At 40.4% G+C, this 24,147-nt stretch overlaps 1 protein-coding gene across 4 annotated transcripts in view; it reads left to right on the top strand.

Moving 5' to 3' along the window:
- Window positions 1–1,243: 1,243 nt before the first annotated feature.
- The window catches only part of Tgfbr3 (transforming growth factor beta receptor 3), a 188,107-nt gene continuing 165,203 nt past the window's right edge, over window positions 1,244–24,147 (top strand). The window contains exons 1-3 of one of the 4 annotated variants that reach the window (XM_046461657.2): window positions 1,244–1,578; window positions 3,197–3,255; window positions 22,453–22,629. In XM_046461657.2, the coding sequence (XP_046317613.1) occupies window positions 22,545–22,629 (85 nt within the window). In that variant the 5' untranslated portion in view covers window positions 1,244–1,578; window positions 3,197–3,255; window positions 22,453–22,544. Of the gene's footprint in view, window positions 1,579–1,612; window positions 1,814–3,196; window positions 3,256–22,452; window positions 22,630–24,147 lie in introns of those variants that run through there. The other 3 variants (XM_046461675.2, XM_046461666.2, XM_046461681.2) reach the window with 3 other exon arrangements.

The raw sequence follows: 24,147 nt of genomic DNA, 5'->3' as shown, positions 1-24,147 counted from the left end.
TGTTATTAGGGACTCAGCTAGTATCAGTGGCACAGGCCTATAATCCCAGCGGCTCTGGAGGCTGACAGAGGAGGACTGCGAGTTTAAAGCCAGACTCAGCAAAAGCAAAGTGCTAAGTAACTCAGTGAGACCTTTCTCTAAATAAAATACAAAATAAAGCTGGGGATGTGGCTCAGTGGTGGAGTGCCCTTGAGTTCAATACCCATTACCAACCAACCAACAAAAAAACCCAAACAACAACAACAACAAAAGCAAACAAATCCAAACCAACCAACCAAACAAAAACCCCACAACCAAACAAACTAGAGATTGAACACAGGGCCTTGCTCATGCTTAGGTAAGTGCTCTACCACTTAACTACTTAATCCAATGGCAGAGTCAGGTTTCTGAAACGCCATTCAGTTCATGGTCATTCACCTGCCTATTTGTACAAGAGTGTCCTGTTATATTGTATACCTTTTAATACAAATACGGGGTGTAAACAGAGGATCAAAGTAGTGTTTTCATTACACTTTCAACTCCTGCAGGTTGCAGTTTACAGGCACGTGCATGCAGGACGTCGCACCGCCCACCTGTTGTTCACCACGCCGCCGACCTTAGGGTGACTCTAGAAATGCGGATCTGGTTCCATTATATGTAATTAATTTATTTAGCTAGCTGGGGAAAGGGCAGGGTAATGCACCCTCAACTGTCAGCAAGGAAGAGAAAAGACTCTGCTAGCGTCCACAGTCAGAATGTACCTTGAGATAACAAGCAGGATTAGAGGTTGGGGAAAAAACAAATAGGGCAGAATTTATGTGTGCGGGGGCGGGGGTGCTGTGCTGGGGCGTAGGCAGAGGGTGTGATGAGTTTATCTGCGGTTTTAGAATTTTTATATCGAGACAGATGAGCCAAATAAAAACTCAGCTCCTCCAGAGCTGGAAAGTCTGAAGGATCTAGTTTGAGGGAGCGAGTCCTGTAGTTCCTAGCGCGTTGCCCGCTCTTCTTCCTACCCGCTGTCCCAACCTGGGCGCTCTGAGCCCGGCCGCACCCTGAGCTCCTTCTTTTCCTTCTCTTCTCCGCCCGGAGGGAGACGCAGGCTTGAGCTGCTCTTGGGGCTCATCCATCAGCCGGGGAGGCTAAGGGGAGGAGAGAGGAGGCGGGAGGCGGGAGGAGGAGTTTCTGGGCGGCCCAGAGCCCCCGGTGGGGACGCCGTGGAGAAGCGCCCTTCCCCCCGCGCGCTGATTGCTGTGGCGTCCTGCCCGACCCCGCCCGCGTGTGTGTGTGAGCGAGAGCGAATGCGCTGGGTCGGCCCGATGGGGGTAATCGAGGGTTTCGGGGACGCCAAGCGGCACTTTCCTCTTCTCAGGGAGTGAGGGAGGGAAGTCGGTGGCTCTCGTGCCGGCCACTTTCCCTGCGTGATTCTCGGAGCTCCCTGCAGGAGGTGAAAGTCCCCGGCGGGTCGGGATGGCGTAGTTGCGCCGCGGCGCAGCAGCTGCCGGAGGAGCTCGCAGCCGCCGAGTGCTGGGCGGGGAAACTTTGCTCTGCTTTCCTCCAATTTGCCGCGGGTGGATCTCCGCTTGACACACCGCCTTGGAGGTACGTGCCGGCTGGTCCGCTCAGCTCTGCAGTGCCAGCCGGGACTCCCTGGCTGTGCAGCTTGCTGGTCACCCGCCGGGCCGCGGGCTCTGCAGGCTGCGCGTTGCGAGTCCCTGGAGCGCGGGCTGTTGGTGCTTGCTTAGCTGCTGGGGTCGCCTCGGACGGCAGAACCCCTGGACTTGGGAGGGCGGCCTTGGTCTGACGGTGTTCATACTCGGAGGAGCCAGGACCTGAGGTGCGTGGGAAGCGGCCGTCACCGGTGGCCAGCGCTCGGGGCGATGCGCAGTGCTGGGGAGGAATTCTCCAAGCCCGCTTTCACTCTTCCTTTTTGTGGTTCCTTCTGACCTCTGTGGGGTGCGCAGGCCACTTCCCTCCCTACGCGTGACAGCGTCAGTGGGAAAGGTTTGTTGTGGGTTTGCACTCAATTGCTGTGGCAGAGGCCGCGTCTCCAGGACTCACGCATCCACGCGACCCGCGCTCCTAGCCGGCCGCACCCCGAGGGTGCTCCCCGGGTTGTGCCGTGCGCTGCTGCTGCAGCCCCAGCGGAGTACTCACCCGCATTAACTTGGCCGCTCTTCCCGATTTATTTTGAAGGCTCTCTTAAGTGTGTTAACTTGGTTCGGACAAACTTGGAAATCTTGGGCTATTGCTAGAAGAATCAGATTTGTTCTTATTAGGGCACTTTCCAGAATCACATAGTGTAGGGGAACCGGCATGTCAAGCAAGCATGCCCTACCTTGGCAGAATAGAACCCTATGGATTTGGGGTCCATACAGAAAGCTAGGACAGTAAAATCGTCCCTTTTCCTTAGCTGTGAAATGAGAATAACAGTTCTGGTCCCCCAAATGTTGCTGTGAGGATTGAACGATTTTTTGTGTGCAAGGTGCTAGAGCAGTGCCTGGCGCCAGGGAAGCGTTGCCAGGTGTTAGCAGTGCTTGTCCCAGCATTGCCGTGACACAGCGGTGAGGGTAAGGGGGACTATAGGAGTGACAGATTGAGACGCGGAACCAGGAGTTTTCTGAGTTCCATCTTCACTAGATGAAGTGGTAGGTTTGGGAGGATAGAAGTCTTCACAAAACAGATCAAGATCTTGTCATCTTCCTGAAAGGGTATTTCATACTGCAGTTACTTCAGTGTGAATTCACCTGTATCTTTTCGGTAGTAATAACTGATGTTTATTGAGCCCTTCCTATGTACCAGAAATTTGTGTTCATACTGACCTGGTGGCACTTAAGCATCACATCAACTCTATGGTAAAAACACTATTAATAGTCCCACTTTACAGATAAGACAGTAGAGGGTAAGTTACTTGCCCAAGATCATGCACAACTTTCCATTAGTTCTAACTCCTCAACTAGCTTGATCAGCTGGGCAGAGAGCAGTCAGATTTGTGTGTGGTGAATAGATGACCTTCTCTCATCACCCAGCTTCCCATCTGAGTTCAACACATCTTTTGATACTTAGATAACATATCTGTGATTAATTTAGGTGAAAAAAATATATATGTATGTATATATAAATTTTCAGTTCCTCTGAAACTGGTTCCAAATAATTATAAATAGAACTGACTTGTGTTAATATGGATCTTTATTCTTAATTTCTTTTATTAATTTTCCAGACATTGTTGATCACCGTTACTTGGCTTCCTTAGGAAACAGCTTGAGGCTGGCACAGGAGGTAGGGAAATAATTCTTACCCCCTTAAGGGCTATTAAAATGGAATTGATTTCATGCCATTGTGTCAGTTAAAGGATGTTGCTCTGTTTCTTGGTGTTCTCTGCTTTTGGCTTTAATTCTACATTGTTTAGTGTTTCAAAGCTTCAGCATATTTTTTGCCCTTTAGTTTGTCTTTGTCATTTGTCAGCATTAATTTTTCCTGTTGTGATGGAATCTGACCATTATATGGCAGCTTTGCTTAACAACTGTTGATTTGGCTCATGTTTTTAAATATAAAATCACCTACTTAACTTTTGAACACCAGAACTTCAAAGGCAATCCCTGGGGAATTCATTGTTATTTTTAATATTAACCAATAGGGGGAGCACAAAATACTATTAATGTCTATAAATCATACAAACCAGTTTGGAAGGTGTTAAACATACATTTTAGAAGAGAAAAATGTTGTGCCTTCTTCTATCAAAATAACCAAGTTGCTTTTTGCATTTGCAATAAAGAACTGTATTTAATTTCAACCCATTAAAATAACAATGATTTTTGAGGACAAGGCCTGTATATAGGATGTGTCAAGAACCCTAGGGTGGCTGGATAGATATTAAATACACACATCCATGTTCTTCTTATTTTTTTCAATTTGTTTTCTTTAGGAGGTATGCATGTAAAATAATTTTGTGTAGTTTGAATAGTATTTCATGTTATTGAGAAAACTGGTGATCCAGAGAAATCCATCCCGAATCCTCTTGTAACTCTCCTTATTTAACGTTCTCTCTCTCTATACCCACCCTCTCTTTTGTACTGGTGATTAAACCTAGAGGGGCTTAACCACTGAGCCACATATCAAGACCTTTTTTATATTTTATTTAGAGACAGGGTCTCTCTGAGTTGCTTAGGGTCTCGCTAAATTGCTGAGGCTGGCTTTGAACTCACCAACCTCCTTCTTCAGTCTCCCAAGCTGCTGGGATTACAGGCGTGCACCATCATCTTTGCCTGGCTATTTAACTTCTTATATAAAACTGGTTGTAATGAATTGTTCTCAGACTAGTGCACTCACATTTCTGTTATTATTATGTTTCATTAACATCTTTCAAGAGCAAGACAATAGAAGATTGTTCACCCAGTTACAACAATTCTATTACTGTGCATTCTTCAGAGGCATATATTTTAGTATAGGTTGAATATGCTTTATCTGAAATGCTTGGGACTGGAAGTGTTTTGGATTTCTTCAGATTTTGAAATATTTGCACATGTATGATGAGATGACCTGAGAAAATGATCCAAATCTAAACACAAAATTTGTTTCATGTAGACTTTATAGCCAAAAGGTAATTTTATATAGCATTTTTAGTATATTTTTTTGACTTTGACTCATCACATAAGGTCAGATGAATAATTTTCCAACTGTGATGTCATAGTAGTTCTGAAAAAATTTTGAATTTTGGAGCATATTTGATTTTGGATTAGGGATGTTCAATTTATCATATTCAATGTCAGCATAGGTATCTATGATGTGTCTATGGGTGGCCATACCTATAAATACATGTATAAACAATATTTAAGAGTTAACATGCTTGGAAGGTAGATTTGATGGCACATGTCTGTAATCCCAGCAACTCAGGAGGCTGAGGCAGGGGGTTGCAAGTTTGATGCTACCCTGGCAACTTAGTGAGACCCTGTTAAAAAAAAAAAAAGCCAGGTGGGTGTAGGGGACTGGGGATGTAGCGCAGGGGTAAAGCATCCCTGGGTTCTATCCCCAGTATCCTCTCCCACCCCGAGTTAGTCAAACTGACAATTTAAGTTTTCTCTTTTTGCAGTTTTATAGGCCATTTTCCTTTCTTATTTCTTGTGTATCACACAGTTTTGATTTAACTTTACTTCATAAAGTTATGGTTATGTGGATCCTATTTTTAAGTGACTTTCAAATTTAGCCCCTTCTTTCAAAATTTCTACCATTGTACTTACTACAGGGTAGCATTTATTTGGGATCTCATTAGTCTTCCATGCGCTCATCTAGTTTACTTTCTCCACAAATGTTTATCAACCTCCTACTCACTAATCAGCTTATGGTTTCTGGTTTTAGAGTTCAGCAAATTAACTATACTTATTCATCTTAGCAGGGGGGCTAAGATGCCTTAAGGATGCCTAGGGCTTTGTCACCCAAAGCCTTTAAAGATTGACAAAATTGGTTTGCTGGAAGGAAGCTATTGTCCCATTCTTTTTAAGACTCCAAGGAATTAATCTTTCCTTTTTGTATGAAACTTGGTTGTAGCTTGTAAAAGTCAGGTGACTGCTTGCCTGAGAGCCCAGGGAACTCAAAAATGTCCTTTGCAGGTCATTACTGACTTCTTTTAGTATGTAAGGGATGACCAGCTTCCTGGGACATAAATCTGTGAAAGGTTCTGACTTTATATTTTAAGCATAGAAGACAGAATAATTAGAATTTACAGAATGGCTGGGTAAGTTGTAACATAGCTGTAATATTTTTCCTGGACGATTCTGCTCTGTAGTCACTTTGAATTACCAGCTCTTGATAATTCATTATGATATGTGTGTTTCTGTCTTTTCATTTCTAATGGATGAAAATTTATAATTATCAAGTTTATTAGTTAAAAGAGGACAGTCTTCTTTTTTGCTCTTAATAATTATTTTAACAGTAGTAATATTGTCATTTTGGTCAGTTCAATGGTAGATTTTCCTTATATTTTCAAATGTTTTTAATTTTTTTAAATTTAAAAAATGTTAGAAAATTTTGTAATGAGTTGGATAAGTGTTTTTAAGGATCTTTAACTTAAAAAGCAATCTCGTATTGCCATTAGGAATGTGGGCAATTTGGAATGTATGAGTGAATCTAGGGTCATATGAAAAGCTAGCCTTTAACAAATAATAGTGAGCCTTTAACGGATTTAGTAAGGGCGTTTATGTCATTGGAAGAAAATTAAATGTACTAAGATGAATGGCAGTAATTTCTGGGGTTCTACATCTTCCGAGTAACACTTGGAATGATAGCACTGTTACTTTGTAGCATTTCATAAAACACAAGCTGTTGCTAATTTGTTCAGTTTCTAGTCAAGATGAAATAAATTAACACCACTTGGAAAGGCTTTACAGAAAGGATCTGGGTCCATTTCCTGGGCTCTGTTCATTTCTAGATTTCTTGTTTTCTATTTTTTTTTGAAATAGCACATTTGCTTGTTAACTGACATTGAGCTTTATTTTCTCTCCTTGCAAAGTCCTTTCTTAAGATTTAGCACAGATTTCCAACCATTCTCCCTCTCCATCTTAGGGACTAGTGATTGATCTCTTGCTCTCTCAGCCAAAATGTGTGCAATATTTTGTGTTTAAAACAACATTGATATAAATTCTGCCTGAGGCAACTCTTGTTTGGACCTTATTCAACATTTTTTATTTTTTAGCTTTCTAGGCTAGAGATGGAGACTTAATAGGTTGACAGTTACCTAAATATGATAGAGACCATATTTTAAATGGAAGGTCTGGAACAGGAGCTCCAGACATATCTGTCCATCCTGACATATCTTTCAGATGATAATAACTGTATAGGCAGAGATAAGTTAATATCTGGTATTGTTTGTGGTGATTCCTTTATGTTGAAATCTCCTAATCTGGAAAGAGCACTCTGAGTGATATGTTGAGTGGAACAAAGTTCATTTTCAAATTTAATGTTAAAGTGTTGCCAGGATAATAATTTAGAATTAAGTCTGAAATGTTAGCCCTATCTTTACTTTAAGAAAAAGGATACCCCAGTACCCCCCCCCCAAAAAAAAAAATAATGCAGAAGCATGTGCTCTCCCTACCTCTTGAACACTGGACTCTGAGTGAGAGGGGCCTTTCAAGTTAGGAGCTGTGTCAGGAGGATGAAGCACTTGCTTTTCTGTCTTTCCAAGTACCTAATTTGCTTATCTTGTATATGCTGAAGGTCAGGTTTAGGTGTAAAATCGCAGATGGACCATTTGTAAAAACACATTTAAGTTTATTAGTTCCTGAAAAAAATGATCTTTAGAAAACAATCTTTACAGACACTAGTCCTTGAGCTTCCCTGTTGATCAGATTACCTTGGGAGACGGTCTGCAATTTCAGACAGGAAGGCCAATACTACCGATAGGCAGAGTGGAGGGCCCAACAGAACTTTGGATTTCTTTTTCACTATTTTATTAATGGAAACTTGATGAATACTTAATTCCATTTGGTGTGTGAAAAGAGTCCCTTTGGAGAGTATCATTCTATTAGCATTTTTAGTGATTTATGTATTTTGACAGTATGATATTCGTCCTTGGAAGCAAAAATGCACTGGTGGCTATTTGCAAATTTCATTTCATAATTATCTAAGTATATGATAATTTCTAGAGCAGAAAGTGGCTTTTTTTACCCCTTGTACTTGGAAGGTTATTCGAGGTGAGATACTTAGATTCTAATTACAAAATCCATGTTCATGTGGTAGTATCCTAAGTTCTTTGGTATGATCCTCAGTGTTGTTATGTTATCTCATTTTTATGCTTTTTTTTTCTGTAAAACAAAACCTGCTCAAACACAAAACTCTTGAGTGTCTACGAAGTATAAATCTTTCATTTTGTTATATTAGACTTTGTGCAGTTGGCTGGCAAATTAAATGCAACTTGGAGGGAAAGCACCATTGACTCATTACATACATTTTTCATCATTGCAGTGTAAGGTCTTCCCTATGTGTGTGGGAGAAGTTTCTGATCTTCTAAATGAACGTGTTTATTATTGCTGGTCTCTCTTTTTGCCAAAGGCTTTTTGAACAAGTATTCCTATTAGTTTTATGAGTTTTGTGACCTTCAAGAAATTGTTACTTGTCATATATTCATAATATACTATATGAATCATGAAGAATGATTTGTTTTATGAAGATACACCTGTCTTTTTGTTTTTAACCCATGACATTATTTACCACAGTTGCAGGACATGATGTTTTTGACAAGAGCCAAGGTAAGGATGACCAATTTCTTACATTTCACATTTTCCTATATTTATGCCTTTTTCAGTCCGTTGGCGTCTTTATTTCATTGCTTGATATGTTCACTCTCTAAGATGCTCAAGACATTAAATTTATTATGGGCTAAGTGAAGAGGGTTTTTTTTAGAACCAGTTCTACTAGATTATTGAAAATACCTCTAGAAAGTGTCCCATGTAGATACCGTGTTGGGTGGGGCTTTTGGTAATGTCTGAATGGGAGATAGCTGAACTCAAAGCAGAATTTCACTTAGCTTAAATGGGTAGAGAGGTGAGGAGAGGGAGGGAGGTCTCTGATTTATTAGGAGAAAGTTAACTTTTGCATAATAATAAGGGATTTAAATGTTTTCTTTGGAATTATTATAGATTTCAAGTAGGTATATAGGTAAGAGCTTTGCAAAAGACATTTTTGCTAAAGTTGAGGTTCTATAGCTGGCAATTCTTATAACCCCGAAGGATCTTATTCTCTATAAGCCAGGAAAAATCAGTCTGTTTCTAATTATGTATCACAAAAAATAGTGAAGTTAAGCCAAGAAAAATGATCATTTGGGAGTTAGGTTGCTTTTTTTTTGCAGAGGGTATAGGAGAAAGAATTGTAGATGCACATTTTAAAGAATCTGCTAGTTTTTCTGTTGAATTCAGATGTTTCTCAAGTGCTCTGTATTGGAAATTCAGAATAATTTTAGGATTAAAGACTTGTTCCTCTTTTGGCTCTTTTCTTTTTCTCAGAGAGCACATCGAAGGGCAGTTAGGCAACTTCTGCTGACACTAACTGCTCTGGGCCCAGTGTTTTAGGTCCCAGCTTGGATTTTTGGTGAAGCCTTTTCCTGTCTGATTGATGCAATTTATGGATCCACAGATCCACACGTGGTCGTTGGTGCTATGGACTTTTGTTACACTTACCTTTCTTTCAACTGAAATGCAGTCCTTACTGCTCAGCAGTATTCTGCTAAGGGAGAAAATGCAAGGATGTTAGTGTGAGGAGAGAATGGAGGCCAGAGGTCTAATAGTTGGACAATATGTGGGTGGATATGTTGTCCTCGACACTTATTAGAAGCAACTAGCCTTTCTGAATGCCTGCTGCTAGTTTCAGGATTAGTGATCCTATGAGACCTGGGTGGGTAACTAAGAAACATCCTTTCCATCACCAGACGATCACCCCCCCCAGTAGCAGCTTTTGGTTCCTGTTTCTCACACCTTACACCTCCACAGAGTGTTGAATAAGACTTTCCTGATGGTACAGAATCTCTGATAACAACTAGTCTTGCCAGAGCTGGTGGTGTGTTAGCTCTTGGTTCTTTTCTTCTCACCTTCCATTTACTTCTCAGCCTGCCGCAGGCAGGCTCCCACGCCCACCACACCATGACGAGCCAGAAAAGGTGCAAAGTGCAAAATTCCGAGCCTGCTTTCAGTCAGCATCTTCATTGTTCTTTCCCTCATGCGTTTTTTGCTTTACTCTTCTCTTTTCCCCACATTTGATTCTCTTGGTTTCCACAACGTTACTTCTGGTTTTCCCTTGGATGTTCCTGATCTCTCTGCAGTCTTCCTTTTCCATGATGGATCCCCACATGTTGGCATTTGTATTAGTCCATTTTCTGTTGCTGTAACAAAAAAGCCAAGACTGGCTTACTTATCCAGAATAAGGTTTATTCAGTTTACAGTTCTAAAGGCTGGAAGTTCAAGATTGAGTGTCTGCATTTGGTGAGGTACTTCTTGCTGGTGGGGGACCTGTTGCAGAATTTCTAGGTAGGTGCAGGGGTAGACAGAGCATTCTAGCTCTGGTCTCTCTTCCCTTATAAAGCCACAGTCCCATTGGATTAGGGCCCCATCCTTATAGCCCTGTTTAACCTTAATTACCTTCCAACCCGCCCCACCCCATCCAAATACCATGGTTGGATCAAGTTCCTATCCTCTTAGTACCTCAACATGGATATTAGAATTCAACATGAGTTTTGGTGGAGACAAATCATTAGCGGCATTTCCTCTTTCTTTTCATTTCTCAATCTACCTTTAGTTGCTCATTTCCGTGCTTCATTGGCCATATCTATGTCAGGAACTTCCAGTTTTTTCATTTCATACCCATACTTTCAGCAGCTTATTATTCTGCAGTGACACCTGGTTATTCTGTAAGTCTTTCCATTAAAACTAATTCCCAAACCCAAATACTACTCTGTGGTCCACAGTCTCAGATTGGGGACTTCCTTAATGACCTTCGGTTATGCTGTTATATATCAGTATAACACAAGATAATTACCTAGTAAGGTAAAAAAATTTATTTTAGACCACAATTTTAGAGATTTGACTCCATGATCTACTGACCCTGTTGTGTTGGGCCTGTATTGAAGTAGCACATCATGGTGGGACCGTGTGGCAGGGCAAAACCATTCACCTCATGTCTGGGAAGCAAAAAAGAGGAAGAGAATGGGGATCTCATAATCCCCTTCCAAAGATCTAAAGATCTCCCACTAGACCCTACTTCTTAAGGATTCTACTCTCTCCCAATATTGCCACCACTGGGACTGTTCCTTTAGTATATGGGCCTTTGGGAGACATTCAAGATCCAAACCATAACAGAGTGTTACCGTCTTTGTATCCTGAGTGTCTAGTATGGGCCTGATGTATGATATGTGTTGTCAAATTAAATTCTTCAACTCAGTGTCACTGCAGTTAAAGCTTTGAGGAAAGGTCAGGATTATAGTTGATATAAATATAATCATAGACAAGACGAAGGCAATCAAATCAGAATCAGAATTTGAGATTAGAACAGGGCTTAGAATACTCTTCTTTAAGGCCTGTTAAAGATGAGAACAACCAAAGGGGGAAGGTGGTCTTTCCAAGATCACACAGTGAGTGAGCAGTTTTCCCCCAACCCATTTGTAATCTAGTTTCCACCCAATAGCCAGAGTGACTCTGATAAAACCTAAGCCAGATCCCATCATGCCTTGCTTATAACTCTCAACTGCTCCTGTCTTTTTCACACTAAAAGCCAAAATTCCTACAGTGATCTGTGAAGTCCTGTGTGGTAGCTGACCATTCCCAGGTCTCTTACTGCTGCTTGCTTACTCTATACTAGCTGAATACTTTCTGTTTCCTGAGTTTCCTTGCACACTTTGTGTCAGGGCCTTCACGTGTACTGTTTTTCTCACTTTGAATGTTTTCCTCCTAAATATCTGTAGAGTTCACATCTTTTAGATCCTGGCTCACAACAAAGAAACAAACTCAAGACTCACATGCATGTCTCTGCTTTATGTGTTTTCTTAGCACTTATTTCTACCTAACACACAGTTCTATGTCTTGTCTGTAATCTGTCTCCCTGTCTAGAATGGAAGTTACATGAGGGCAAGGATTTTTATGTTTTGTTCCCTGTCCAATTCCCATGTCTAGAACAGTCCTGGTGTAGAGAAGGCACTCCCTAAATATTGGTGGAATGAATAGATGAGTGAGAAAAAGTAAGATTTTATAGATTCATTATACTCCAGTTAAACATATGCTCGGGGCATTCAAAAGGGAACACATCAGGCCCTGTCAGGAAGAAGGAGGATCTGATTTTTTAAAGCCTTATTTAAGACTTGTTGGAGTAGAACATTGATCTCTTTTTAATTGTCTGACTTGAAGGAGCAACCCTGGGCTCTCCCCAGCCTTACAAGTGGTTTGGGAAGATTCCCAATTTTTACCTCTAACAGGCATGGGCTTGCTGTGGTTTCTCTCTGCCTGTGGTTTGCCCTCTAACCCATCCAGATACAAAGATGAAAAATTAACAGAGCAGTAAGGGACAGAGCTGGAGGAGAGGGTACTGGGCAGAGGGGAAGAATTTCCCCTGTGGCCCTGATATCTTCCTTTAGCTCTGAGCCCATGCCCTTGGTGGCTTCTGGTATCTTCTAGAGCTGGTACTGTGCTCCAAGGAACAGTCTTGAGACTGCCAGGCCAGATGCTTTTTTGAGTTTTGCTTTTCTGTTCTGTTCTCTTTGAAAACAAATGTTTGTTTTAGGCAAAAAGAACATGTTAGAAAGGATGTAAAAAAAAACAATTAACATCTTAATTTTGAAGTGCAGTTTGAACCCTTCTGAAGACGGAGGATTGTAGTTGAAGTTGCTGCTTGCTTCTGTCAGTGATGCCATCGAGGAGTGAAGATGGGTGGGACTAGTCCTATGAAACCAATAACTTACACCTAAGGGGCGAGAAATTCTGTCCTGAAGAGGTGTTGGATTCTGGAGGGCAGGGGGTGTGGAATGAAGAGCATAATTTATATTAGTGTAATAGTAAAGCTAGAGTAATGTGCCTCTCCTTCTTAGTGAGATAACATCAGTATGGTTCCATACAGGACTCTTCTCCTCAGGACAGGAAGCCCAGCCAAGGAAGTCTAAGGCTTAGGAGGAAGTTGTTGGCCATGGACAGAGCCAAGCAGTGTAATTTAACCCTGGGATTCAAAACCACCAATTGAAAATGAATTGTTCTGAATGGAGCTGAGTTATTGATGACTATTTCACAATAATCATAGCTATCATTTCCTGAACCCTAACAACATACTGGGTATTAAGTGCTTTAAATGGTATTAATTTACTTAATCTTCCTAACAACTCTGTGAGGAAGACAGACACATTATGCCTGCTTTACAGATCAGGCCTGGAGGTTTAAGTAAGTTGCCCATAATCACATTGTTTGGAAGAAGTAGAGCAGAGATTTGAACCCCGGTGGGCTGTGGGGGCTGCATGCTTCCACAGCACTGTAGAACGCACCAAGGACCTTTGCCTTTGCTATTTCCACTTCCTGGGATGCATTTCCCTCAGATGTTATCACAGCTTTGCTCTCTGTGCTTACATGCCACCTCCTCTGGGAGGCCACCCCTGGCCTCCTGCTAAAATAGCATCCCTCCTCTCATCACTGTCTCTTTTTACCCTACTTTATTGTTCTTTCTAGGTCTTACCACAGTTTGACACATATATTTGTTGTCTGTCTGCCCCCCATCAGAAGATAAAACTCTTTGAAAATAGATGTGTTTAGTTCATTGCTCTGTGTCCAGCTCCTTAAACAAGGCCCAACATGAGGTAGATGCTTGAAGTTCCATCTCTTATCTGTTGGTTTATCATTTGCTCATAAATGCTTATTGAATGACTGAATGAATGAAGTAAATATATTTGCAAGCCTGATTTCAAAGCAAAATAATTTGTCTCTGTGTCAGATCTCATCAGACTGCCTATTACCAGAGTGACTGCCTATTTGGAGCCTGGTTGGTATCCACAGTGGTTTCTTGATTAGGAACTGATCCTGCCTTTTTTCTTTTTTGGAAGCCAGCTGTTTCTGGAGGAACCCCAATTTGTAGTGGGTAAGAGGATGGGCTATGTAATTAGACCTGGACTCAAATCTTGGTGCGAGGACTTAATGGTTGGTGATCTCAGGCTTTCTTAGCATCTTGAAGCCTTACTTTTTTCATTCTCAAATGGAATACCCAGGTGTGGGTGACACATGCTTATAACCCCAGCAACTAGGGAGGCTGAGGCAGAAGGATTGCAAGTTTGAGGCCAGCTGCAACAAGTTAGTGAGGCTCTAAGCAACTTAGTGAGGCCCTGTCTCTAAATAATAATAAAATGAAGAAGAAAGGGCTGGGAATGTGGCTCAGTGGTCAAGTGTCCCTGGGTTTAATCCCTGACACCAAAAATAAAAATTAAAAAAATTAAATGGAGGCAAGAACAAACAGGGTGTTTGAGAGAATGGAATGATATCCTAGGTGCTCAGTAGTCACAGATATTCTGTGGGGTCAGAGAAGAAAGCAGGGTGTGAGCCTCTAATAAGAAGGGGAATGAGGAACAAACACTTGAATAAGCGCAGAATAATTACAGAGGGGAAGAATTTCCCTGTGGCCCTGATATCTTCCTTTAGCCAAAGCCTTGGCTTTACCATTAACTAGCTGTGCATCAGTGGGCCAGTCAGTCATGGAGTCTTTCTGATCCTTGGTTTGCTAATCTATCAAGTTAAAGGGTTGGAGTGGATTTTGTTTATCTGTAACATACTGAGTTGGCTCTGAGTAGAAGTTAACATGGCACAAATTATACACAAATTGTTGAGGAGTCAGTGTTCAGGGAGAGATGGGATTAATTAGAAGTGGCTTTGGAATGAGAAGACGGGAATGAGTAGGGTTCCTGGACTTTGAAGAAGAGCATAGAAATGGTAGGTTTGGATAAAATGAGCAGATCTGGACAAAATTCAGGTTTTGTGTTTGATTTATAATTTTCATTGTTGGGAACATGCCACATTTAAATATTTTTTGGTTCAAATAAGTTATAGATTAAACACACTAATGCAGTGTTGGTATATTATTTTCTTGTATGTTATCAAGTTGAATGTGATTGTTGTATAATAGTTTCTAACTTAATGTTATTCCTGCTAGCCATTATATGATTACACATTTCAAAGTTTTTTTTTGTGTGTGTGTGTGTATGTGTGTGTGTGTGATGGTGCTGCAGATTGAATCCACAGCCTCACATGTATCAGGCAAGTTCTCTACCACTGAGCCACACCCCCAACCTCTCCACAGATATTTTTGAAGTCTTGTTTTCTAGAGAGGATTCAGGATTGGTCATGAGTCCATATAATGACAATTATATGTAAGATGTAGAATAAAATTATTTCTTGTTTAATCTTTTAATAATAGAGATGAAGCAAGTAAGTCCTAGAATGTCTGAATTCATAAAATACATTGATGGCAGAACTCCTGCCCCCTGTTGCTTTGAGGGTGCTTGAAGTTCCAACCCTTATCTGTTGGTTTATCATTTGCTATCAAGACATGTTCTAACAATTTGGTCATTCATCCATACTAACTTTTATTGTAGTGTATGCATGATATTTTATTTATTTTTGTGGTGCTGGAATCTAACCCAGGTTCTTGCACATGCTAGGGATGTGCTCTACCACTGAGATCTACCTGAAGCTTTTTGTCAATGTCCAGTGCTTGCTAGGGCCTGGGGGATGATGACTGTAGTCTTGGGAATGTTAAGTGTGCTGAGCTTTGCTGGAATAATTGCAGCTTCATGATGTAAATCCTCTTGATGACAGCTTGTTCCTCATTATTAGTAGTTGGGTTGGTTTGGTGGAAGTGCTAGGCTGAGTTCTACTGCCCCCTGGCTAAACCTCTACTGCTAATATGGGAACCATAGGTAGAATGGAGGAAGGATATGTAGCCAGGTCTCTATAACTTATACCAGAAATGTTGAGACCGTGCCGTCCTCATCATTTGGAAGCAGTTTTGCAATATCATGACTATCATTAGGACTTAGATCTTGTATTGAATTTGGAATAATTATTTTTTTGATGATGGGGAGAATTTTTGAAATTCTAGATAATAAAGTCTCATCTCAAAATGAATATGAAGCTTTCTATAAACTACAATTTATATGGTCTCACTACTGGTAATTGACTTATTATTTTTGGAAGTTTGGGGGCTGTTTTAACATTAAAACAACAGTGACTGTTATTGATTTAAAATGGACAGTGGGACTGTGGGGGTAGCTCAGTGGTAGAGAGCTTGCCTGGCAAGCTTGAGGACCTGTGTTCAATCCTCAACGCCAAGCAGGGGTAGGGGGCGGTGTGCAGAAAAGACTGTGGGACAGAATATAAGTAATATTTTTAAGTACCATGTCCACATTCTATCTCATATATTATAATCAAAGTGTTGTTATCATGTTACAGGAGAGTGAGTGGTAGAGGTTGGTATACCAGGTTTTGAACTCCCAAATATAGTTCTGTATTAATTCTAGCTTAAAAGGACACACCCTCATAAATGATAAGCAACAGAAATCTTTGGATGCAAAAATCATAAATATGAAAAGGCGTTTTTTTAGAGTATTGCAAGGTGGTGAAAAATCCACTAGTGGTCTTTCACCAACTTGTGGAAATGTATCTATGCCTTCCTTCCCCGTGTTGATATATTTTACTTGGGAATGAGGTCTGTTGTGCCTGGGCCTTTTAGAATCCACTTGGGTTGCTGGAAGAATTCTAGGACAGCGGGTGGTGAGGCTGGGCTGTGCCCTGGAGGGGCAGCCTACCTTTTCTTTGAAGGTGGCCAGTGCAAGCAGGAGAGAGCGAGCCCAGCGGCTCTGCTCCCCTCCTACCCTCTGTGGCTCCTGCCTCCCTCTGCCTCCCTCCCCACAAGTCTTCACATGAAATTCCTGCCCACTAGTACAGCAGTTTAGGAGTAATCTTCCTCTTTTCACTTCCTCCTGCTGACAGCCACAGCACGCTGGGACTTTCATTACTCCTAGGCCTCAGGATAATAAATGTCTTTGGTTAAGACAGCCTATTAATGATAAGTAATGATAGTTTTTCTGCTGTGTATGCACTGTCTCATTTGATTCTTATAGCAACCTTGTGACCTTGTTAAGTGTAGTTATTACTCCTTACCAAGGAACAAACTCAGGTTCCATTCTGATTTCAACCACCATTCTTTCTTGTCTGACCTGCTGTAAGAAATTCCATACAGCATTCAGGGAAATATTTAAAAACTCAATCTGAGCAAGGTGATATATGCCTTTCATCCCAGTAACTCAGGAGGCCACAGCAGGAGGATCACAAGTTTGAGGCCAGCCTGGGCAATTTAGTGGGACTCTGTCTCAAAAAATAATAAGGGCTGGGGATGTGGATCAGGTTCAATCCCCAGTACCAGAAAAATAAAAAGTGGTGGTGCACACCTGTAGTCCCAGCTACTCAAGAGGCAGAGGCAGGAGTAGCAAAAGTTTGAGGCAGCCTTGGCAATTTAGTGAGGCCTTATGTCAAATAAATAAATAGGGATGTTGCTCAGTGTCAGAGTGCTTGCCTAGCTAGTATGAGACTCTGGCTTCAATCCCCAGGACCGGAAAACAACATCAACTCCAATCTGATCATCCCCTTTGAATTTCTTATCTTCCCTTTGAATCTCTTCTCTTCCTGTGGGCTTGCTGCAGAATCAGGACCTGTAAAACCTCTTCTCCCTGAAGGGTCTTGCCTCGCCTGAGCTTTTAAACCTCTGTTTACCCTTAGGATGTGGATACTCTTCCTCTAGCACATATAGAATTGTGTAGTTACATATTTGTGATTATTTGTCTTGTTTTTTTTTTTTTTTCCACCAGACTTAAAGCCCATTAAGGAAAGAACATGTCTCTTTGCTTTGCCATAATATCCTCGTTACCTGGCACAGCATAAGCAATAAATAAAGATGTATTGTTAGAAGCAATGACGCTCAGAAAAGTAAATGGCTTGCCTAAAGTAATGAATGATATTACTTTTGCCAGAATGTAAGCGCCAGGAGGGTAGGAGCGTGGGCTCCTTTTTTCGTTACTAAACCCTTGGCATCTTGAACAGTGTCTGGCACATAGTAGTGGTAAATATTTGTTGAATACCGATTGTGCTTAGATATGATTCCAAAGATTTCTCAACCAAATCCAGGATTTTTTCCTTCTCTGTGCCAAATCTGTCTACCATTGTAGACAGATTGGAAACTGTCCAGTTCCCTTGTGTGATAGAGAAACCTGAGAGTCGCTGCTGTGACAATAAGGTGGCTTTGCTTTCTGTGTACAGGTCCTAAAGGGCATCCAAATGTCATCAAACAACAGTATCTATTCTAACATCCTGTACACCCCTTTTTATAGGCTGCCAAGCTAGATATTGATGCCATTCATGCTGCTTCTTTCTGAATCCCCTAAATAGCAGGTTGAATAGCCATCAGAACAGTTTCTCTATGAGCTTTTCTTAAAATCACATGCAGACTTAACTGTGTGTTTCTAAAAAAAAAGAAAACATTTTTTCCCCCAATTAAATGGTGGATTGTAAACATTGTAAAGATCTTTCTGAAACCATTCCATGTTAAGGCTACCAGTAGCTCAGGTTTTTCTTACTATTTGAATTTAGTCAATGGGAATTTTTAAATTCTACTATGTCTGTGTCCTTGAGATCTTCAAATTTGTTCCATCTCTGATTTCTCCTGCTGATTTCAGGTAAAACAGTATTAATGTTAGAATGTGACAATCACAGGTTCGTGCTTCATCTTGCCCTTTGCATTTTTAAAAATCTTTGAGTTCAGCATTACCAAGGATGGTTTATTTATTATAACTGCCACCATGGTCCTGCAGTTGAGTCACAGTGGTGATCAGTAATCATTTGTGCAGAGTGCATATCAGTGTCTGATAGTAGCCATGGCAGACTTCCCCCTATTTTGGAAAAAACGTTGTTTTGTTTTCAGAGATTGAATGTTGAGAGGACAACATGGTTTCCAGTTTGTGACGACAGAGCTGAAATTGGGAAGTAGAGCGGTAGTCATGGACAGAGACCGAGCCTTGCCTCTGCCCTATTATTTTGGGCAAGTGTAAGTCTTGGAATTTGGGGCTCATCTTCATCAATGAAATCCTGTGGATCTCTTTCAGTTTGAAAAGCCATTCATATATCTTTAGCATGCTAAATTTTTTAACTGCGTAATTGATCAGTTACAAATTAATTATGATGTAGTGTTGACTGAATAATCTCATATAGGTAAATATGTTAGCCATCAAAAGGATAGTTAGTATTTTTATTTTTTTACTGATTATTAACCTACTGCTAGACACCCATTTTTCCAGTTTTTTTTTCTCCAAGATAGACCAAGATTTGTTCTAAAACTAAACAACAACAACCGTAAAAATTCAACCAGGCAATATTGTTCCCAACCAACTCCTTTTGAACATTGGTTTAAACCCAGGATGGTGTTAAGGTTAGGGTTTTTCATCTAATCCCAGTCTTCACTTGAGTGCTTTGTTGAATCACCAGAGAATGTGGGACAGCATGCTCAGTTTAATGGCCTCAGAAATGAACAAAGACAAACTCTTGAAATTAGCAAAATTAGTAGCATGTTCTTTTTTAATCCATGAAGTTCTTTTTCAGAATTTTATTCTCTTAGTTTATGAATACTAAATGTTCTCATACCCCTTGAATGGAACACATTGCTTTGAAATGTGGGCAAAGTGATTATTCTACCCCCAGTTGTTCTTGCAGATCTCAGAGGACCTATCTATTTTTTGAAAGTCCAAAGAGATTCAGTGAAGTCAAAAAGCCAGGGCCTGAAGTCCTTGGTATTTGTGAAGTTAATGTGACAGAACCTCACAGAAAAGAGGAGCTCATGTTCCCTGGGTTTATTTCAAAGCCACCACTTATTGGAGGCCCAGAGTCACCCACATTCTTCTAACTAGGGAATAGATCCCTGGTTCATGTGTCGAGGTACTGGTGTGTGCAGGTGTTGGTCCACACTGAAGTCGGGCTGAATGGGAACCTCATGCTTCCTTTTCCATTCTCCTCTGCCTTAGGATCCTGTCTTTGAAGATTAGACGGAAACCCCTCTGCAGTTTATTTTCTTTTTGAACAAGTTACATTATGAAGGGACTTTTATGCTAAAAGAAGGAAAGCTCTCTCTTTGTTAGAAACAGCAGTGTGTAGTTTCAACTTGTCTCTGACTTCCTCGGAGATGTTTTAGGATCCGGTGTAAACTTGCTGTGGTTTGCCTTTGGGCATCAAATTGTTTAGCTTGGCTTTATTATATCTGTAATTGCTGCATTTTAATAATTGCCCAATATTCTTGTCAGCAATTTGCAGTCTATATTTTTAATAGAACCATTTGCCTTTCTTTCCACAGATTTGTGCAGAACTGGTTTAAGCCCCTGGATTAATGGGCCACAGCCCCACAGACCCTCTGTGGCTGTGGGCAGGGGTGACACATGCTCATTAAATATTCCCTCTAGACTTGTGCTGCCTATGGTTTATGTGCCCCATAAAAGTCCTCTGGGAAGCCATCTTCTTCTGGGATCTCCTTGGAGGGTTTTGCTTTATAAAAATGGCCCTTAGCATTTGCTGAAATAGCATATTCTTTCAGAGAGTTTTCTCCTTATCAATCCACTCAGGAAATCTGATTTCCTGAAGGGAAAGTATAGGTTTCCCTATTGTTGTCAAATTGTTAACAGAAGATTTCCTTTTTGTCTGAGGTGGAAATACAGTGACAGAAATGTTGGGCTTCAAGGATCTATTTTATGGCTTCCAAATGAGCCATATAATTTAGTTGGCATTGAGACAAGACCATTGTGTCACCAATGACTTGTGCCTCAACTTCACTGGCAACTTTATTCTCTTAGTGATGCGGCTCTTTAGCTTATCTCCTCTTTTGGTCTGTTGCATTTATTTTTCAGTAAACAAATGATTGAACTGGTTTGTCAGCAGCTAAGACTTACGTAAATGACCACACAGTGATCTTTCCATTTTATTAGTTTAACTGCCTTAAAGAGAATAAACAGGTAGTGAGAATATTAGCTAATATTTACTGATTGTTTATATTTTTAATGTGTTATGCACTTTTCGAAGCATCATTTGTACTTACTGAGTCCTCACTTACCATATCCTACCACATGATAGGTTCATTCATGAAAAGTAATCTGCCTGACATCAATCATCACTCATTGGTAGGTGGCAGGGTGGATTCACAGCTGGGCAGATTTTTAACTGCCACCATAACCCATATTGTATTCATACTAGGCTTTTCTTTTTCTATACTAGGCTTTTAATTTCCACCATATACCAAGATTGAACCATATATAATAATTTATTTTTAAGGCATATCTAAAAAGTTCTTTTCGAAGTTACAATTTTATTGTTACTGTTTCCAGATAGGTAATATTCACATATTTTGTATCATTACAAAACCCAGAACCTGCTTCCTCCTATCTGTGTCCCGTAACATCCAATTTTCCCTTTTCACACAGGCATTTAGTGTTACATCCGTGAAGACCCATTTTATTTACTCATTTTTTGTGGTGCTAGGGATCAAACCCAGGACTTCACTCATGCCAGACAAGTGCTTTGCCATTGACCTACACTTTCAGCCTTGAAGAACCATTTTAAATTTCTTTCTGTTAACATTTGATGAACAAAGACCACTTCAATAGGAACTCATTCTGTGGATAGCATCTCCTGGGTGAGGATGACAAGGTTGCAACCCTTCTTTGTATCAGAGATTTCTGGGAAACTCCCCCATCCTGCCTTGCCCAGGGTTTAGATCAAGCAGATTATTTGAACTTTTATCCAGTTGTTGGATAACTTTTATTGCTGATGAGAAGAAATCATGTTTAGAACATAGTAGGTGCTCAATACATATTTGTTGAATCGAACAACTTCCGGGAGTTGTACCAGCTCAGGGATATAAGGCTGGAAATCATACTTTGAAGTGTCTTTATGAGGTAAAGCAGCCATGGGAGGAATATTCAGGTTGAGCAAACTACCAGCAGACTCTGATTAGACTCTGGATAGGAAAAGGTTAGAAAGGATCTTCTGGATCATCTAGTCCAGATGGGGCTGAAAGGCAGGGGAGACATCTGCTAGAATGTCAGCAAACAGATGGAATAAGAGCTTTGCCTTTTTTATGGTTCTTTGTTTTTTCAGATTGATTCTCAGCGTAATTTAATTTGATGCCTGTGATAACCCTGTCATTATAACATTAGAATGAGTCTCTAATCAGAGCTATTTTTGTGTGTGTGTGTCCTGGCACTAGAGAAAGCATGTTTCATGTCATTGTTTATTGTACCACAATGTAACTGGTGGTGTTACAGGTGCATTTCGATTTTCTTCTATTGTCGTGATTTATCTGGTTGTGGAGGTACGTGCCTGTAGTCCTAGCTACTCAGGAGGTTGAGGTGGAAGGCTTGCATGAGCTCGGGAGTTTGAGACCAGCCTGGGCAACATAGAGAGATTGTGGGTAAAAACAATCTTAAACCCAAAGATTTAAAAGTGTTAAAATATAATCATGTCAATTGCTAAAGTATTTGCTATAAAAATCTTAATTTGGGTTATCACCATTTCTACCCTAGTTTGCTTCAGTACTAGTCTATCATTTTTTTAAGACAGATTTTTTTCTTTGACACCTTTCAGAAATTCTTGATTTAACTTTTTTTTTTTTTGGTACTAGGATTGACTTCATGGGCAGTTCACCCCTGAGCCACATCCCCAGCCCTATTTTATGTTTTATCTAGAGACAGGGTCTCACTGGGTTGCTTAGCACCTTGCTTTTGCTGAGGCTGGCTTTGAACTCTCGATCCTCCTGCCTCAGCCTCCTGAGCCCTTGGGATTATAGGCGTGTGCACCGTGCCTGGCCAATTTAACTTTAATGTGTGTTTGTTTATGAAAAGAATTTTCTGTACTATGTTCTCTTATTGAAAATTATTTATTTTTTTTACAGGCAATTTGAACATTGCAAAGAGGGGTTTTAAGGCCATTTCTGATTTGCAAAGATTGTCTGTGACCCGAAGAACTATAGGCTGCAGTGACTGGATGTGCACTGTTGGAGAAATAAAAATGACATCCCATTATATGATCGCCATGTTTACCCTGATGAGCTCCTGTTTAGTCACTGCAGGTGAGTTGTGTCATATAAATTGAATAGTCATTATATTCTTTTGGATATATTTTTTTCTTCAATCTCTTCAGTTTAGAAGAATTTGCACCATGCTGATGTTCATGTAAAACTTGAATATTTAGGTTCTTTAAGTAAATAAAATGTTTGACCACAATACAGATATCTAACATGTTTGCCTAGACTAGGCATTCCAATGTCACTAATACAGATACTTCCTAACCTTGTTTAGGCAAGTAGAGAAAAAATATGCTAATGATTAGCACACTTTAATTTTTTTTACATGGATAGATTATACTTACATTGCTGTCTCTAAATAAAAATGTCAAGAAAGACACTTTTTATTATTTTCTCTATTACAAAGTAAATATGCCTTCTGGATAGAGATGCTTTTGGGATGGGATGCTTGGAAGGTATTTAATTTTGTCTATTTCATATAGATAGGTAGATGGATAGATAGTTTGGTTCTGGGGATTTAACCCAGATGCATTTTACCACTTAGCCACATCCCCAGCCCTTTTTATTTTTTATTTTTAGACAGGGTTTCACTGAGTTACTTAGGGTCTTGCTATTTTGCAGAGGCTGGCTTTGAACTTGAGTTCCTCTTGTCTCAGCCTCCTGAGCCACTGGGATTACAGATTTGCCTGGATAATTTTGTGTATTTCAGATATTTTAACATGTAACTTTTTGAAAAGTAGAGGAAGAGGCTGGGGATATTGCTCACTGACTTGCCTAGCAGGTGTGAGGCTCTGGGTTTCAATCTTAGAGCTACAAAAAGCATAAATATTTTTTTCAAAAAAATAGAGAAATGCATGTATTTTTTTGGAGACCATCAGAGTATTAGGTTGGAGCTGAGAATCAGCAAATGATAGTTTGGAATGTTGTTCCTTTATTAAGAGTTATCAATCCTCCACACCAACATCTTAGTGTTCCATGTCAGGGTTGCTTAATAAATTTGGAAGCTTGATTTACTCCATTTGTTGTAATTTGCTCTGTGTCTTTTCCCTAATGGCCACATAAACTAATTTGTTGGATCAGTTTTGGAAACTGGCAGGTCTCAACAAGAAAAGCATTGACTTGAAAAATGATTAGTCCCTTGGTTTTGGCTGTTGACTTGCGGGTACAGATGGAGGGGGTAATAATTACCACTTATTGAATATACACTACAGGCAGCCACTGGGCTGAACAATTATAGAGTATAAAAATGAATAAGGATATTTTTTATTTAATGAGCTTAGATAATCACAACTCTGAGTTGGAAATAATTACTTTTGCCACTTTATAGGTGATGAATTGAGATATGGAGAGGTTAGATAACTTTCAGTGTGACAAAGCTGGGAAGTGGAGGGTTTTACATCTGTGCTATTAACCAGGGTGTTGTGCTGAAGGAACCATTCCACCCTTAGGGATCCCCATAGCCTCAGACCAGGGGTGGTATTAGGAAGGCTGAGTGGAAGTCAGTTGGGAGAAATTGGTTTATGAGGATGGAAAGCAGAATATCCCCCTCATTGCACATCCTTT

The sequence above is a fragment of the Marmota monax genome, unplaced genomic scaffold, assembly GCF_021218885.2.
Source record: "Marmota monax isolate L192 unplaced genomic scaffold, Marmota_monax_Labrador192_F-V1.1 WCK01_AAM20220418_F8-fsc00070, whole genome shotgun sequence".
In the NCBI taxonomy this organism is placed as follows: domain Eukaryota; kingdom Metazoa; phylum Chordata; class Mammalia; order Rodentia; family Sciuridae; genus Marmota; species Marmota monax.
This window is presented reverse-complemented; position numbering and strand designations above follow the sequence as displayed.